Source organism: Solanum stenotomum, unplaced genomic scaffold (assembly GCF_019186545.1).
Source record: "Solanum stenotomum isolate F172 unplaced genomic scaffold, ASM1918654v1 scaffold27263, whole genome shotgun sequence".
Taxonomy (NCBI): Eukaryota; Viridiplantae; Streptophyta; class Magnoliopsida; order Solanales; family Solanaceae; genus Solanum; species Solanum stenotomum.
In genome coordinates, this window is record NW_026029438.1 from 43,824 (window position 1) to 61,230 (window position 17,407).

At 37.0% G+C, this 17,407-nt stretch overlaps 1 protein-coding gene across 1 annotated transcript; it reads right to left on the reverse strand.

Annotated features, from left to right (window-relative positions):
• Positions 1-315: 315 nt before the first annotated feature.
• Positions 316-17,326, reverse strand: LOC125851573 (probable protein phosphatase 2C 60). Its single transcript, XM_049531348.1, has 11 exons — positions 17,073-17,326; positions 13,576-13,701; positions 12,149-12,212; positions 10,532-10,640; positions 6,746-6,899; positions 6,382-6,507; positions 5,755-5,878; positions 5,292-5,368; positions 3,104-3,156; positions 1,431-1,485; positions 316-776 (listed from the first exon to the last, which is right to left on the reverse strand). Exons 2-11 carry the CDS (start codon positions 13,690-13,692, stop codon positions 525-527), a joined length of 1,131 nt encoding a protein of 376 aa, XP_049387305.1. The 5' UTR covers positions 13,693-13,701; positions 17,073-17,326; the 3' UTR covers positions 316-524.
• Positions 17,327-17,407: the final 81 nt, after the last annotated feature.

Sequence of the window (17,407 nt, forward strand, 5' to 3'; positions counted from 1 at the left end):
ACAGGGTTCAAATCTCACCTCTTCCCATCTCTTTTATGTAGAAATAATGTTCATTGACCAATTTTTGATCCCATCTTTGAAACTATTAAATGTTACGGAATTTCAGTTTCTACAAGTGAAACTCCATGATAAAGTCTGAAAGTGGTTGTTTATCAATTTTACCTGTTTCTTCCCCTCCCTCTTATTTTCAGATAACGTTTCCACTTGATAATTGTCACAAAAAAAAGTTCACATACAATTAGAGGAAAGAATGTAATTGCAGAAGTATCAAGTATCAAGGGGATTGTGTAGTTTGTGATAAAGAAAAATCAATTTGGATAAAAAAGTAATTTGGTTTTACTTTTCATGTCAAGAACATCTGGTCAAGTCATCTATACAAGTCATCCAAAAAGGTATATAGTACAACACAAAACAACATATACAACCAGCAGCAGTAAAAGCTATAATTTTTTATCCTTGTAGCTCAAAAACAATCATTTACAACTGCAGATGAGACTCTTATTAAATAAGAGGGGTGTCTGTGACTATGAACTTGATCCACACTCTGCTGGTTTTGTTTCAGCAATTACATCATCTGAAGCAGGGAGTTTCTCACTCGAAGCTGACGGCTCATCACCTGGAGAAGCTAATGGTTCGTCACTAGGAGAAGCCCCAGAGGGAACAGGTTTTTTGATTTGTACTAAAATCATGGTCATGTTGTCGCATCCTTCACCTCCAGCTGTCGGTGCCAAACACCTATCAAGAACTCTCTCACATACTGCAGAAAGTTTGCTTTCCTACAAGAGTCAAAAACCTCCTAGGTCAAAAAGTATATCTTCAGTGATATAACAACATTCTATTGCTGCATGATATCTATGCAACCTCTGATCAAAGAATCAAAATTCACCACCCCCCGATACCCATCAAAGAATCACATCTACCCAACCCCCTGCACTGGCTAAAATGAGCAAAAACTAAGAACAAATAAAGATATCTAAAACAGAGGTCGGTCACAGCATTAAATGGAGCCAGTAGCAGAATGTATCAGGACAAAGAGATCCAAGTCAACTAGACAATCAAAGATACTGCACAAGTAAGCATGTTCCCCTTCAGCCTTATACCTCTTCTCGTAGCAAAGTTTCATTTGTGGCAAATAGGTACATTCCAAAATATGGCAAGAATGCATGGACAAAAGAACTATTCGTTTTGAAAGAAACAGATCAGCAAAATCTTTTCTATGGGCAATGCACTTCCTCAACTAGCTTTTCCGCAGGTTTCACTTTTAGTGGCTTTATATAATCTTTGGCTTTTGGCACACCCATACAGTGAACATGATGAATATTATCACGTAGCATAAAGAACTCAATGCTATGGCTAAAAAAACATATTTGAATTTTGTACTTAAGCAATAATTAATCTTAATGGTACAAAGCATCATCTATCAGACTAACCGACTTGAGCTGCTCATGTATAAAGTCCACTAACTGCTGGCTCGACATGCAGTCCCTGCAAAACAAGAAAAAGACACGTGATAATCGGATTATTCCGACAATAGAATAGAGAGCTTAGAAGAAGAAAAACCACAGGAACAACTGAAAAATGAGAATCAAGAATGAGTATTGTAAGTTTCAGGTGTACACTTTTTTGAGGAAGGTAGCATGTATATATTAATATGAACGAAAGTAGCACTAAAATGGTGCCAAGCCATATTTACGGGAAACAGAAATCCAGCTATCCTCCCAAAGATTACAGAGAGCCTAGCAAGTCTACCACAGATTCTGCCTCCTCTACAAAGCTTTCTTTACACCAGAAATGAAACAAAAGAATACTGTTCATCTTAATATTATGTATAGAATTGCTTCTGTCTTCAAAAGCTAGCACTAGGCAAGCCTTAATTTCGCCCTCTAAAAACATCTGGAGGGATTAAGTCAGTCTACTCTCTAGAATAGATTGTAATGAGGTAATTATAGCTCAAATGTCAAATGCTCGTCCACAGCGTGGTGCTCGGTGTCCCGCACAGGATAACTAGTCAATAATTCTATCTTTTTTTTTTGAGAATGAACTAGTCAATAATTCTATCTAATCCAATGCAATACTTGCTTTAACATCGGAATAATTTTTTTAGTAATAGAATACCACAAAAAATGAGTTTATCCTCCAACCCCAAATGTTAATTTCAAATCCCAAGGAAACATGGGAAGGAAGAAACTTCGACAAAGAACATAAATGGGGGAAATACGAAAAAGATAGAAATTACAACAAAAAGAAAATATACGACCTAAATATTCAAGAACAACGAGAAAAAGAGGAATGCAAAAGAGCCCGTGAAGATATTTTAAGAATGATGGGAAAATGGAAAAGCTGTTAGAACAAGAAAGAAAAATATAAAAAGATGTGCAACCGAAATTTCAAATTTAAAAAGAAATCATGAAATCAGCAAGCAAAATACTTACATGTCACAATTTGTACGACTCTTTTCCTTTTTTTACTTGCCAAAAAGAATGATATCTTTCCATATTTAAAAACTGTTTAATTTTTACAATCTCATTTACCCATCAATAACATGTTCTAAAAATGCTACCTTTTCCTCAAAATGGATTACTTCTTGTTCACCTTTTATCAAGAAGAGAAATACGGAGAACAAGACACCTCATGGCAAAAATAAATAAAGTAACAAACGAGTCATCTACTCATTAAAAAAATTGATTGTTGTCTTATTGATACTTCAATTCTTTTTTACGATAAACTGATACTAACATTACTTTTTAAGTATTTTATGTAATTAAAACATTTTTTTATAATATGGTGTCCGGACCAGCTTGCGTACACCTCAATGGATACCTTCTATCTTCCATCAAGTTTGGATACCGGGTAACCCACCAAGGCTTAAGTAGATGGGAAGAAATCACCTAGTGACTTTTTCCTTTCCCTCCTCTGGTATTTGACCTGAGACCTCATGATTCTCCCCCACTTCATTGTCCACTAATTCTCCCCCACTTCAATATTGGGTTTTAGTTCCAATTTGAAATGACCTGCAATTTACTGCCTATATGCATTCTTCTTTGTTGTAGTCTTATTGCCTATCGGATCTAGCAAATTGAAACGAAGAGTCTAGAAAGCATACCATACACCATCACAAGCTAGGACAATAAAATCATCATCATCGCACAAATCAACCTAATTAGAAAACAAAAAATGTTAGAATATGTTGTATAGAAATATAGGGGAATGGGCAAAAAGCAATGCAGCATTAATACTATTTGACAATTCAAAGTTGATAAGAAAAGAACTTCTAATTTTTCAGTAGTTCATACCAATATTTTCCCTTCCATCAAACCATAAAGTTAAATGTAACACCACCAAACAAAGCCTATCTTCCGTTGGAATATTTATGCAACAGATTTACATGGTGAAATTTGATCTACGATTGACCAAATGGATATGATTTGTTAATACCATAAGTGTGATAATTACTATAGAGTGCGATATTGATAAGAAGTTGCTCAACAGCTTAATATCTACGGGAAGATTGTTTTGAAAAGACGCAATATCAATCATCTGATAAACCTTAGCTATGAGCTGTAACTCGGACTGTCACTAGCACATTCCAAATCAGAGATAAGCTTGATTCTATGGAGGCATAAGCAGGAACCTTACTGGTGCGGCCTCTACTAGATACTTGTCTCCATTTATTGATATTGGATAAGTGTGGGGTTTTCCTATGTCAAATTATAGACTAAATCTAACATTTCGCATTTCCAAGAATTAAACAAAGCAGCTCTGGGGCTTATTCTTCTGGAGTTTATTTGTCCAAAAGAATTACATAATAGTTGGGCCTTCAAGGTTTATTTTTTTTTAATCAAGGGGAGCCTCAAGGTCTATTCATAGATTCAAGAATAACGGTGTTGAGAACCAAAAAAATCTAGTTCTTAACCATACATCCTAGGCTTCGAGGAAATAAGACAACTCCAAGAAAGAAATTCTTAATTAGAAACACATGACTCCAATAGAATAAGGCCCCAACAGAGATATCTGGAGACTCACAGATATTACGAGAACCACATATACACCTGATGAAGGGGAACCTTGGAGCTACGGTACAATTGTATGGGTGCCCTATAGGTCATGGGTTCAAGCGATGGAAACAATCACTAATGCAAGGATTAGTGTAGACTGTCTACATCACACCTCTTGGGATGCGGACCTTCACCCTGTTAACAGGGATGCTTTGTGCACTGGACTGCTCTTACATATACACTTGACTTATACCAGTACTTTTAAACATCTATACTACTAGACTAACACTTCCACAAACAAATTGAAATTGAAAATAGAAAGAAGCTTCAAATGTTAAATAAACTCAGTTCTGGAGGACCATAGTAGGCTGCACATCAGAACATTAGGGGTGACAAAATAGTCCATGAAAATATGACAGCCTATAAACTGCCCAAGTTTGGTTGGCCGCCTGTTTACTGATTGAGCCCATATTGACCCACCCAAATCAACCCATTTAAAGTTGGGCTGATTTGAGCAAAGCAAGCATGCAACTCAAATTGACCTATGAAAAACCTTGTCAAATATTTAAAGAATTTTTTGTTTTGTTTAACATGTTATATATAGGTATAATACAAAAGAAAAAAAAAATAGTTTTGTCTGGTAATCAAACAAATTATAAGAAAACCATAAAAGAAATTAAAACCGAGAAAAAGTTGGGCGGTTGAACAATGAGCCATTGTTTATAACCTAGACCCAGTCTACCTCAGCTCAAGCAACCTTTGCACATTACTAACCGGCCCATTTATTAACTCGGTCTATTTAGACCTGCCCAAATTCAGCCCAACTTGCCTATTTGACACCCCTACATCAAATCAAACAATCTTACTGGACATCGCTACATTAGATTCCTCTTCTGAGCCTAATGAACTATTCCATCTATTCTCATCACATGGATATTAGCAACTGAGCTAAATATAACTACTGCAACAACAAGATGATGAAATTTGATGAACAGTAAAAAGTTTACAAGAAATTAGAGCAATCAATGATTGTTGGATTGACACTTGGCTATTTTACACTTCGAACATGAGAGCATGATTTACCACTGATTGCTGTTTCAGGGCCATTCAAAGACAGTTTTTTTAAAGGAAAGAACTGTCTCCAAATGACCAACACACTTAAATAGACACAGTTGTACACATGGAACAAAGAATATTATGCACCACCTAATAACATCAAGACTTCTCAGAGAATAGATGTTTTAACAATATGATAGAAGGCATTGCACAATTTATGAAGAGCCTGAAGGAACATACAATATTTATATCTGGATCGGCCGTAACAATTTGCTTCTCAGCTGGCAAAAACTTATTCTGCTTGAATTCCATGTCACCTGCAATGAAGTTAAGATATGCTAACTATCTCATCCAATAGTTAATTTAATCAAATAGCCAAATGTTCAAATTCTGAATTAGAAAACAAATCCTAATGAGAGGCGTTTGTAGAGTATGAACCCAATACTTTTGTCGCGGAGCATAAATTTATGCGTAAAAATCCACGAAAAATGCAACAAATAGTAGATATAAACCCATAAGTTTAAAAATACAATGAGTTCAATGCTAAGAACCTTGAAAACTGAACCCTTGCTTTAATCCTGGATCCGCCTCTGATCCTTATTACATTTTTTATCTTGCTCCATTACTGACGTTGCAAACTGTATTTCCATTGGCTAGCATTTAAGCAGATTAATAAAGGTTCATGAATAAAATCACATAATACCTATAGCTCTTGCAAGATTTAAGCTGCCATTAACACGCCCTGCATGGATAAAACCACCTGCTTTCAAAATTCTCTCTCTTTCAATCTCAAGATCAGGCTTGTGATCCCTCGATAGATTATATGCCTGCACAAAAGACACATGAATATTCATTTTAATGCTTCATATAAACCATAAATGTTATCGTAACAACAAAAGCCCATGACTGCGCATTTAATACTATGACCTAGCCCTAGCAAGTGCAGTGTCATGGCATGCTGAGCTGCCATGTTGGAACACAACTTCACTATAAAAGATCCACTAAGGAGAAAGTATAAGAGGGCAGGAAAGACCCTTCGGGGTGGCCCAGTGGTTTGAGCTTGGGACTTCCATGTTGGAGGTCTCAAGTTCGAAACCCCTTGCCAGCGAAAGCAAGGGGTTTGCCTTTTGGGTCGAGCTCGTCGCACCAGGCTTGCCTAGTGCGGGTTACCTCTCCTATGTGGTTTGCGAGCTATTGCATAGGAGCGGGGGTTTTACCCTATGCGCACCCAAAGGGTAGCGGCTGCGGGTTTCCCTTGTCATCAAAAAAAAAAATAAAAAAAAATAAGAGGGCAGGAAAGAGAGTAATTAACACTACAATAGCATCCCACCTGGCCTTTCCGTGAAATCACACAGCGAGAATCACCAGCATTCGCAACAATGAGTTGGTTCTCTCTAATGATCGCAACACAAGACGTACATCCAGAAGTTGGTCCAGGAAAATCAGAGTGAGGACCCTGATAACGGCAAACACAGCCATAAACCAATCAAGCAATGTGCACGACAATGACAATATGCAGCAAGCTCCCAATGAGCCACGAGAAAAGACAAGGAAAAGAATTATGTGTCCTTAATTAAATCCCCTAGCGTCAATTTCAAAAAAATTATATGTCAACTATAAAACAAAAAGACAGCAATAAATCACATTCTATCCCAATTTCTTCTTAACTCAAGTAGTATCTGCACAACATATACCTCCTCAAACGCCCAGTCATCAGTATTTCCGTTTCCATCACCATTTCTTGGAGACCATATAAGACCCTCTATCATACCCGAAAACTTGTTTAATCTATCCCCTAGTGCAGCCAGCTCCCTCCATCCTCTCTGACCACGCATCATCTCATCCATTCTGCACCAACAACAAAACAAAATCTTTCAACACACAGCTTAGCAGCATAAAAACAATTAGTGATCTCACAATGCAAAAATTGTATATCTCTCTATGGGAGGCAGGTCGACTCTTATCAACAGTGTACTTGACAATATCCCCACATATATTATGTCAATGCTCCCAATACCATCCAAGGTACAGATTGACAAAATCAGAAGTTCTTTCTTATGGAGGGGGAGCTATGAGGGCCATAAGTTCCATCTTGTGAAGTGGGAAAATGTAATTATGCCAAAGCAGCACGGAGGTCTGGGAATCGGAGATTATGAAATGGTGGCGGAGATATGCTCAAGAACCAACAAGTATCTGGAAAGAGGTAGTGAATGTCAAATATGGGAGGCAAGACAGATGGAGAACCAAGCAGAATAATGACCCTTACGATTTGGACCTTGGAAGTACATTAAAAGCCAAGGGAGAAATTCTTCCAAGAGGTGTCCTTCAGGATTGGAAATCATAACTCAGTTAAATTTTGGAAAGATAGGTGGCTTAACAATCAATCTCTCAATGTCACCCACCCTGTTATTTACAGGATAGCCTCTGACACAGACTCTTCTCTTCAGTGGCACAAAATACAGAAGATGGAGTAAGGGTACCTTGCTTTAGGAGGAATTTCCAGGACTGGGAGCTTAATGAGCTATTAGATTTTTTCAGAACTCGGGAAGGAGCCTCAATGTCCCCTCACTTGCCTGATAGCTTAAAATGGGGCAGCTCTGAAACAGGTATATACACAGTGAAGGAAGGATACCACAAGTTGTGCTCTTCAAATGACATGATAGACCAGTGGCCAGGGAAACTGATTTGGACCCCTAAAATCAAGTCTTTCACCTCGACTACCCTCAGGAATGCTACCCTAACCCTGGAAAATCTAAATAGGAGGAAAATATAGCTAGTAAATAGATGCTTCATGCGCCTCAATAGCCTGGAATCAGTGAATCAATTGTTTCTGCACTGTCCAGTGGCAGCAGCTCTTTGGAATATGTTCATTTCAATTGCTGGTATCAACTGGATTCTCTCCCAGAGTGTCAAAGAAGCAGTGGGAAGTTGGAGTCTTAGAGAAGTTGATAGCCACATCAAGAAGACCTGGCAGATGATTCTATCATGTTTTTTTGGTGCATTTGGAAGGAAAGGAATCTCAGATGTTTTGATGGTATCTCAGCCCCAATTAGCGGTTTGAAATCCTTTTCCCTTATTAACATCTTCCATTGGAGCAATTTATCCCCTGTAAACAATATATTACCCCTCTTAGATTTCATTAGCTCCCTCAATATGGCTTAGCGACCATTCTTTTGCTTGTGGCTAACTCCCTGTACGGGCTAACTTGTGTGCACCTCGACTAATTCCATGGGATGCATGCCACCTCCCACCAACAACAAGTACCAGGTAATTTTTTCCACCAAGACTAGAACAGATGGGAAGAAATCACCTAGTGTTTTGTCACTATTGGGAATTGAACCAGAGACCTCATGGTGCTCAACCCACTTCATTCACCACTAGCCCACATGCATCAGCCTTATACTTGATCTTGCACTTTTCTCTCTAAAAGAGCTTCTATATCATGCAAAAATAGTTTTTTTTTTCTAATTTTGAGTCAGAACCTGTATCTTTACAGCATGTGGAGCTTCCCTTAAAACTGTATTCTGACACAGATTTTTTATTTTTTTTGACAAAAAAGGTAACAAGTTTTTATATAGATCTTCAGAATTTACACTGTATAATCAGTATCCTTAGCTAATTTTCTGTCGAATTTTACTGAAATCCTCTTATTTTTCTTTCTTGGACAGACCAAATGATAAACAAACAAGAAATAAAAAGTGCACTGCAGAGAAGTGAAGGTTAAAGAAAATATTTTCCTCATCTCTTCTGAATTCCTTTTTTTGGCCTCTTCCTCTAGATCTTTTCCCACCAAACAACCATACCTTCCTCCTATGCCACTACACTCTATCCTATAGCCACCAAACATTCCATCTTTCAAACTCCAGTTCCAACCACCACTGCCGCCGCCTTTTTTTTTTTTAAGTGAAGTAAGAAGTTTCATTAACAAAAGAGCATCAAGTATATGCATAGGTGCAAGAATATGCAATGCACAAACAGAAGAAGCGTTGGCCCCCTTTACAGTGTGGCAATCTAAGAAGCGGGAACTAACAAAATTTAAAATAAAAATTGGTCAGTACTAATTACAGTAGCCAACTTAATTATCACAACCAACAATAACCTATGGATCACAATTCTTCCTTACACCCCATAATGCACCACCAAGTTTGAGTTTAATCAGCGGTCACCATCCCCTTATTGTCCATTCCACAATTGCACCAATCTCACCCGTCCGAAGATTGAATCGTCCAACCTAACATGTACCTAAGGGGTAAGAAACACAATCTTCTCTTGGTTTCTTCTCCAGAAACTGCAATAGAAAACCCTCCAATTTCTGATGGAACACAACCTATCAAACAACTGTATCTGTGCAGGAGAACAAGTTTGGATCCATTATGGGCGAAACAATCAATTCAATCTATTTTTTATTTCACGATATATTAGGTTAAGCTTACTTAGTAGGTTGAATCCTTGCTGCTTTGTCAGTTCATCAGTCCTTTCTCGTCTGGTATTTACAATTCACATTTCCACATTACAGAGAGGAGGGAGAGTTCTTCCTCTATCTTGACTATAGAAATCTAGAACAGGCAAATTAGATCAAACACCTAGGGGGAGAGACCGGAAAAAGTAGAGACAAAAAGAAAGGAGGGGTAGAGATGAACTAGTACGAGATTGTTGTTCTGCCAATCTCATCAAATACTGTTGATAAAAATAACCTGATTAGTCTAAATCATAAAAATACTGAAGATTTTCATGCTTAAAACTTATTGTTGTGCAGAATACAGGAGGTGAAGGATATTGGGACAGTATGTTGTGGATATCATATGATCAACAGTTTTTTTTAACAGGCCATATGATCCATGATTTAAGTGAGGAGGTGAATGAACCCACGTCTAAACCTTATTATTTTTTTTTGATAACTGAGAAATCCTGAGGGTCAGTGGCACAAAAATTGATACTCGTCCTTCTCCACTTAAATACCAGGTTTCTGTTTGTGGCAGGGTTCAAACCCGTGATGTACGCCTAGCACACACATCATATGTAGTGCTTTTACCAAAGCCCTGCGAGCTTACAGCTTATTACTTTAAAGCTTTCACTTTTGTTCCTTCTCACTTTTATCAAAGTACGACAACTTAATGCAACAGTGGGTTTTCTATCCTAATATCAAGGATGTGATTTGATAGCTGATAAGCACTTTTGGAGAACCAATAAAAGAACTTAAATCTCAGGAGTCATAAAAAGAACATAAGGACTAAACCGCAGCTACAAGATATTAATTTAAACAGACAGGCAGAGATAATTCAACATCCAACCAAGTAGGCATACACCATTTTAATCATTTTCATTTTTGCCCACCAGAATATAAAGACAAAAAAGCAAACTGAAAGTTTGGAATAAGGTTGAAATAAAAAACTACAGAAAAATTGATGCTAAAAGATAAGACAAAAGTACATACAAAATATTAATTAGCCAGTTATACAACCAAAACTTCAAGAAATCACCTGAAAAAGGCTTTCTGGACTGACGTTCCAATATCTCCTTGTAGATACGCTTCATGCTTGAGTACTTGTTGATGTAGATACTTGGCACAAAATTTGGCAACAACTTTACCTAAAATAGTTCAGTTATTTCACATATCACAAAGGTAGCATATTGGTAATGCAAAACATCTTTAATAATGCACATTAGTAGCCTACTTATCTTTCTAGTGCATAAAAAATTACATGAATTGAAGTGTCTAATAATCATGGTTGAAAAGGAAATTTCAAGGCTAGGGGAGCTTCTCCCCTGAATTCTAGCAAGCAAATGAACCTTCAGTATCCTAAATCAGATATACTTCAACTACATACAAAGCCAAAACTACTAGTAGACCATACCATGAACAATATTTACATGGGAATACATAAAACATGCTGCTGAGCATGTAGAACAATCAGAACACCTCCAAATGTAGAATTGCCATTCTCACCAAAGGAACATCACAACAAGAAATATCACCCATCAGCAAATTCATGTCATAGTATCCCAACATGCAGAATATCTTCAACATCATAAACAACATAATTCATTAAGGGGTCATTTGGTAGCTTGTTCGGAGGGGAATTATGCAGGTATCAAATCTTGCATAAGTAATACCACGTTTGGTAGCTAGTTAGGAGGTAAGTTATTCATGTATAAAATTAGTACGGTGTTTACTTTGCAATTTAGAAACTCACATAACTAATACATTACTACTATATGTAAGGGAGTATAGCTAACTTTTGTAGTCCTCACAGGGCTAAAATAGAAATTTTACTTCTTTGATGATGTGAGCTGCTACACGTGTTGTTGTTGTTGAATTTCCATTTTGTCCTCATTCTTTTTGTTAAGATCAAACTCCACACGGGCCCCTCATTAGATAACCTTTTACATTTTTTCTGTTATACATTTTGGGTTTTGCTTCTTTAGTGAGTTCATGTGGTGTATAAATAAAGACTATCCTGCAGTTCATTCATCCCACTTCATCTGTTAAAAGTCTAAATTTCAAATTGTGAAAGAAAAAAAAATCATGAAAAAAATGTTAAGTCTTTTGGTCAGCATGGCATCTACGTGATACCAATTGCTGTAATACTGAGAATCATAGTGGAGAATTGTCTAGTTTAGGAATTATGTTGGGAAAATCCTCCTTTGTTTTGTCTGCTAAAACTCTATACAAAAATTAGATTGAATAAGTAATGCCTTTATAAACAGAACTAACAAGTTCGCGTGGATCTTCAAAAGTCAATTGAAAGCTGCAAATCCCATAATTGCAAACATTCCCACAAAATATTCATGGTGACAGTGATCTAAACTAGACTCTATTTCTCCCATGGCCTTAGACTAGTGAAGGAAAATACATCTGAATGAACAACTGAATATTAAAATTCCATTCGTTAGATGGAACAGCATCCCACTTATGCTGGACGCATCACAACCAGATTTTTCTTCACTCATACTCAAGAATATGTCATCACTCAACTGTTTAAGGATATAAGTATCGAAGTGCCATACATCAAGGTAGGGTGAGAGGCAAACTTCCTAAAAAAGTAGAGGTAGAGGGGAGCATAATTTCAGTGATGCATATATATAAAAATGCGTACCTCCATGACCATCATAGACACCAAAAAAGGAAGTGGAAGCATCCAAGTCAGTAATTGCTGCATGCTAAATAAATTAGAGCAAAAGTCAGATCAAAATAAAGCGCACCATGAATCAAGCTGAATCTTTCCATAGCTTGTACACTATGATAAACAGAGAGGCTGATCAAGTATTGCAAAATAAAAGCATAAATTACATACGAAAAGGCACCCCAAAGTAGCTACAATAACATGTATTGTGGATAATGTAAAGCACAATAAACATCACAACTTGAGTGGATGTGGACTCCCCTTCCCAACAATCACATTAAAGAACGACGTCTTAAATAATCTAACCTTTTTACAGAGAGATTCTTCCGATTTTTTTAATGAAAATGGGAACATGTTATATTATCCCCAGACACCATTTTCTCCCATATACCGGGTATGTTGTTGTTGTTGATGGTAACATGTTATATTCATCAGCACCCAAAAAGAAGAGCTGGTATCAACTATCTACAAATACAGCCTTGAGTAATTCTTACAATAAGACCAGAAAGTTTAGTAAGGATTCACAATCATCTACTAATTGTTCTTTACACCAAAAGTATAAAAAAGAAGCTCAGGAACTCTTGATCTTCTGAATTGAGCTGCTCTTGCCTTCAAAACATCTTGCATTCCTCTCTCTCCAAATTGTCCACCATATGCAAGTTGGAACAATCTTCCACCACTCCTTGTGACTTGTTCTTCCATCTATACTGTTCCAACTACATATAAGGTCAAAAGTACCTTGAGGCGTCACCCAAACAATTCCAGCTAGACAGGCAAAGAGTTGCCATAGTTGTGTGGTAGTTACACACTGCAAGAATGATTTGTTTTCACTTAATTGGTTCTCTTTCTCCTTTCAAGGAGGGTCTTACCCAGTGATTTGGATAGCTAACCGGAACAACGAAGTAGCCAGAGAATTACAAATTTCCAGTTTGTAAATGTGTTCATTAGTTCTCATTGAGCAAGTAAGCAAAGACAAGGCAGTTTGTAATTTCTCCCAAATAGATGGAAAAACATGCTAAATGCATGGTCTGACTGTAACTTCACGTCGTACAGGTCAGGGACCAACTAGGATTGATGTGTCAGACCACATAACTCAATATAAAATAATGGATAGAGATATGAGCATCAGATGGAGTCTAAAAAAATCCTTTTATTTACGAATTGCAGAGAAGACTATATATTAGGCATAGGCTGCAAGCTAATCTTTTCCTACATCAAAAGCTTTGAAAAGCATAGAGTAATAGTGTGCAGGTTTCCTATTTTAGTATTACAATCATTTTTCTTTACGGCATAAAAGCCCTAAAGAACTATTGGATGAGAAATATAGTTTCTTTTATTCGACAAACTTACATGCTGCAACATATTTGCTAAAGTAGATAAAATCATTACTGATTACTTACAGCATCTTCCATAGCTGCTCGCCATCCTTGCATTGATGATAAACCATATCTAACCCTAACATTATCACCATCTTCTGAAAATTTCTCCGTTTTCGGAGAACTCAGGTATATACCCATCTCTGATAGCTGAAATAACAAAGAGAAGCAATGACATAATATTAAGACCCTAAGGTTTCATGACTAGAGCACTACACACAAGTGGATAATGGTAGAAATTTACTGGGAACCCACTGATACAGAGTGGTTATCAGAACGTTTAGAGCTAATCTTCGATTTTAATGATAACGAACTAGTGCAAAGCATTAAAAATGATTAGAAAGCAGAAAAATGGAAGATGAAGAACTCATTCTGAAGACAAAATTATGCTAATGATAGAGAAACCATAAACTGCAAGGAAGTATGCATTCGTCCTATGCGGCCCTCTTTAAACCATGATTGCAGCAGAAGAAAATATCTAACACTCAGAGACTGCACCGCAGCCTTGTCATCTTTGAAACATCTTGTATTCCACGCTTTCTGGATAGCCCGTAAAAATGTAATGCCAACTTCCACCAGTATCGTTATGCCCTTGGGATCCTAGTACCAAACTAGGTAGCAATTAAATCATTTAAGTGCTATTACCCAATGAAATTAACACACCCGAAATATCTTAAGGAATTTCAAGATGGAGCATGAGATGATTGACTCATTCTGTAGTTTATAATGCATTCCATCTGTTGGACAACCTAATTCTAGCCTCATCTTATGAAGTTTAGATTCTTCCCCGAACTGTTAGAGGAGTCGATAGTCCAACATAAAGTAGAAGATGAAAGCAGTGACTAAAGGCAGAAAATTCAAACTATTTAGGCTATTGTCTCCAGGAATCTAAAATGTATCTTCAGGAACTCTAGGGTTATTTGAAGGTCAAGGTCAGTTAAAGCGAATTTAGTAGCACAGCAGGTGGAGAGTTGTTCTCACCTTATTGATTATTTGATTCTGTAGTTTTCTGTCTCATGTTTATTCAGAAATCTTGAGGATGACTACACATAGATTCATACTGTAGCCTAAAGATCATGTTGTTACTGCTTTACGGAAAGAGCTATGGCTACCCCATCACAAGGTTTGTGGTCTAAAGCTTGGTGCATTGATGGGAATTACAACATTCCTAGGTTCCCATTTGAATGAATGGGCAAAAGAAGATTTGCAACAATGAAACAATTCCCCATTTTGACTCTATGGGCAATTGATTTTGTGTGTGTGTGACACTCACACACATTATATATATTTCCCTATTTTGACTCTATGGGAAATTGATTTTGTGTGTGTGTGACACTCACACACACTATATATATATATAGAGAGAGAGAGAGGCAATTTGACCTGAAGAAGAGGTACGGACTTGGCAGGTTTATCACTTGAGTGAGCATAAAGAGAAATGTCAGTGTACTAACTAGACAATAATAGCCACAGAAAAGATTGTTTTGAACAATATATGTCTTCGTCTTTCATATTCATCTATACCAGAGAGAGAGAGAGAGAGAGGCAATTTGACCTAAAGAAGAGGTACAGACTTGGCAGGTTTATCACTTGAGTGAGCATAAAGAGAAATGTCAGTGTACTAACTAGACAATAATAGCCACAAAAAAGATTGTTTTGAACAATATATGTCTTTGTCTTTCATATTCATCTATACCAAATAACTTTTTACTTCATATACGGGAAAAAAAAGGTCCCAAATATGCACTTCTACATCAAAAACAGATTGCCTCCATAGACTGGCGTCAAACCATGTAATTTGGAGGTGGGACACCACTTCAGACGTGTGTTCATACAGTGAATTCAAGAACAGGGGAAAGAAACTGATTGCAAGTTTTACCTTACTTTAAGATGAAGTACCAAATTTATATTTTATTTTTAAAAAAAAAAAAACTGCCAAATTTACATTTCTTTGAGACTTGGCAACATTAAGACCTATAGCAGAACTAAGAAGATATATGTTCCCTGCTACTAAGTTGCTCGGACTCTCCAAAAATGTTGCCGCACTATTTTTGGAGGATCAGACACGCACCCGTCGTCGACATTTTTGGAGAGACCGAGCAACATAACTCTGCTACACCATTATATCAAACAACGTTAGTCTATAGTCTTGGTTGGGATCCGAATGAGGAATTCGTGAGTGTACTGCTGAAATCCAGTGGATTTCACAGACTGCTAAAAGGAAATCAAGCCACAGCTCTATTATTTGCTGCATTTTCGTCATGCTAGAAGCCTGGATTGGAGAGGGAGGAACCTACTCAGATTTCAACATACACAGTTCCTTCCTGATAAGATCTGCAGAGAAATTGCTTAACATGTCCACATCAATGGCAGAAACAACATCAAATGGCAGAGGATCCGGCATCTATAGATTGTTATCCTTTGTCTCTTTTTGTTACATAGGAAAAATGTGATTAGTGATTTATCTCCTAATTTGCATGTACAAGTTAGCAATGGCGGAGCCAAGATTTCCACTAACGAGGTTCAAAAAAAGAAGAAGTAAACACAAGAAGAAGCTTAAGGGAGTTTAACATCTACTATATATAACTTTTTTTTAAAATCATGTATAAACAGTGTAATTTTCCTTTGAAGGAGGTTTGGAAACCCCTCGGCCCTACCTTGCTCCAGGGACAGAGCAAGCATGATGTTAGGGGGTTCGTCCAAACCCCCTTTGACGAAAAATTACACTATTTATACTTGGTTAAAATTACTTTTTATGTGTATATAGTAGATGTTAACCCCCTTCGGCTAGTTCGTGTCTTTACCTCTACATAATTTGAAACCCCTTAATAGAAATCTTAGCTCCGCCACTGCCTGACTCCACCACTACAAGTTAGTTGGGTAGGAACATTACCAAAGTTAGCTGAAGCCTGAAGGTCAGCATCAGCTTTGATTTGTAATTACTTTTTTTGATGAAATAAAGATCAACTTCAACTAAAAACAAAATCTTGGCAGGGGAAAAGAAGTACTAATGAGATATCAATCATCAAATTTTCTAGCATACCAGAATCATGTCAATTAACAGAAGGAATTTGGGTTTAAGGGGTATCTCAAATAATTGATATCAAATGCTTAGGTTCCCAATGGCTATAAATTGAAATTATGTGGATCTACTAAACAACTTGAAAGTTATGACCTTTATCCACAACCACAACAATTACATTTCTTATGAAACATGATTAGAACTTCATAGCCATTATCACAGGGGAAGTAAGTAATACAACGCGTAGTAACTAGTAAATCGGAGTTCATTCTTAATGCAGTGGAATCTCCAATTGAATTTCCAATTCGTTTTATAACAACTTCATAGCCTCTTATCACAGGGAAGTAAGTAAACAGTATAGTAACAAGTAAATTGGAGTTCATTCTATATGCAATGGAATCGACAATCGTATTTCACCAGTATAAATCCGTGGAAGAGAACAGTTAGTTATGTATAAATCGAGAGAGAGATGGCGGTAGATAGAAAAAGGGGAACTTACGAGTGGATTTCACCGGAGAAGGAGATCGGAAGGAGGAGGTCCGTGGCGGACGGAAACTGGCGGTCAACTTTGCCGACGTGACGAAACTCCGGCGGGAAAAAATGGGAAATAAAATCCCGATGGCGACTTTTAATTAGAAAAACACCCTTTTTGAATGTTCATGAACAAAAACAAGATAGAGTAAAGTATAATCAACCTAATTATTTTTTCTTTTTCGATGATTTTAATTTGACATGGATTTTTTTTAAAAATAATGCACATACCTTAGTTCCATCTTGTAAAACAAAAAAATTATTTTCGAAAGACTACCTACTTAAGTGAAGCAAATCAAAATA

Excerpts from the sequence above, each read along its gene's own strand:
- LOC125851573 (XM_049531348.1), bottom strand. The coding sequence starts at position 13,692 with ATGGGTATATACCTGAGTTCTCCGAAAACGGAGAAATTTTCAGAAGAT. Across the intron at positions 1,486-3,103 it reads CTAGCTTGTGATGGTGTATG|GGACTGCATGTCGAGCCAGC; the intron begins GTATGCTTTCTA and ends CTTGTTTTGCAG. Across the intron at positions 777-1,430 it reads TACATGAGCAGCTCAAGTCG|GAAAGCAAACTTTCTGCAGT; the intron begins GTTAGTCTGATA and ends TGACTCTTGTAG.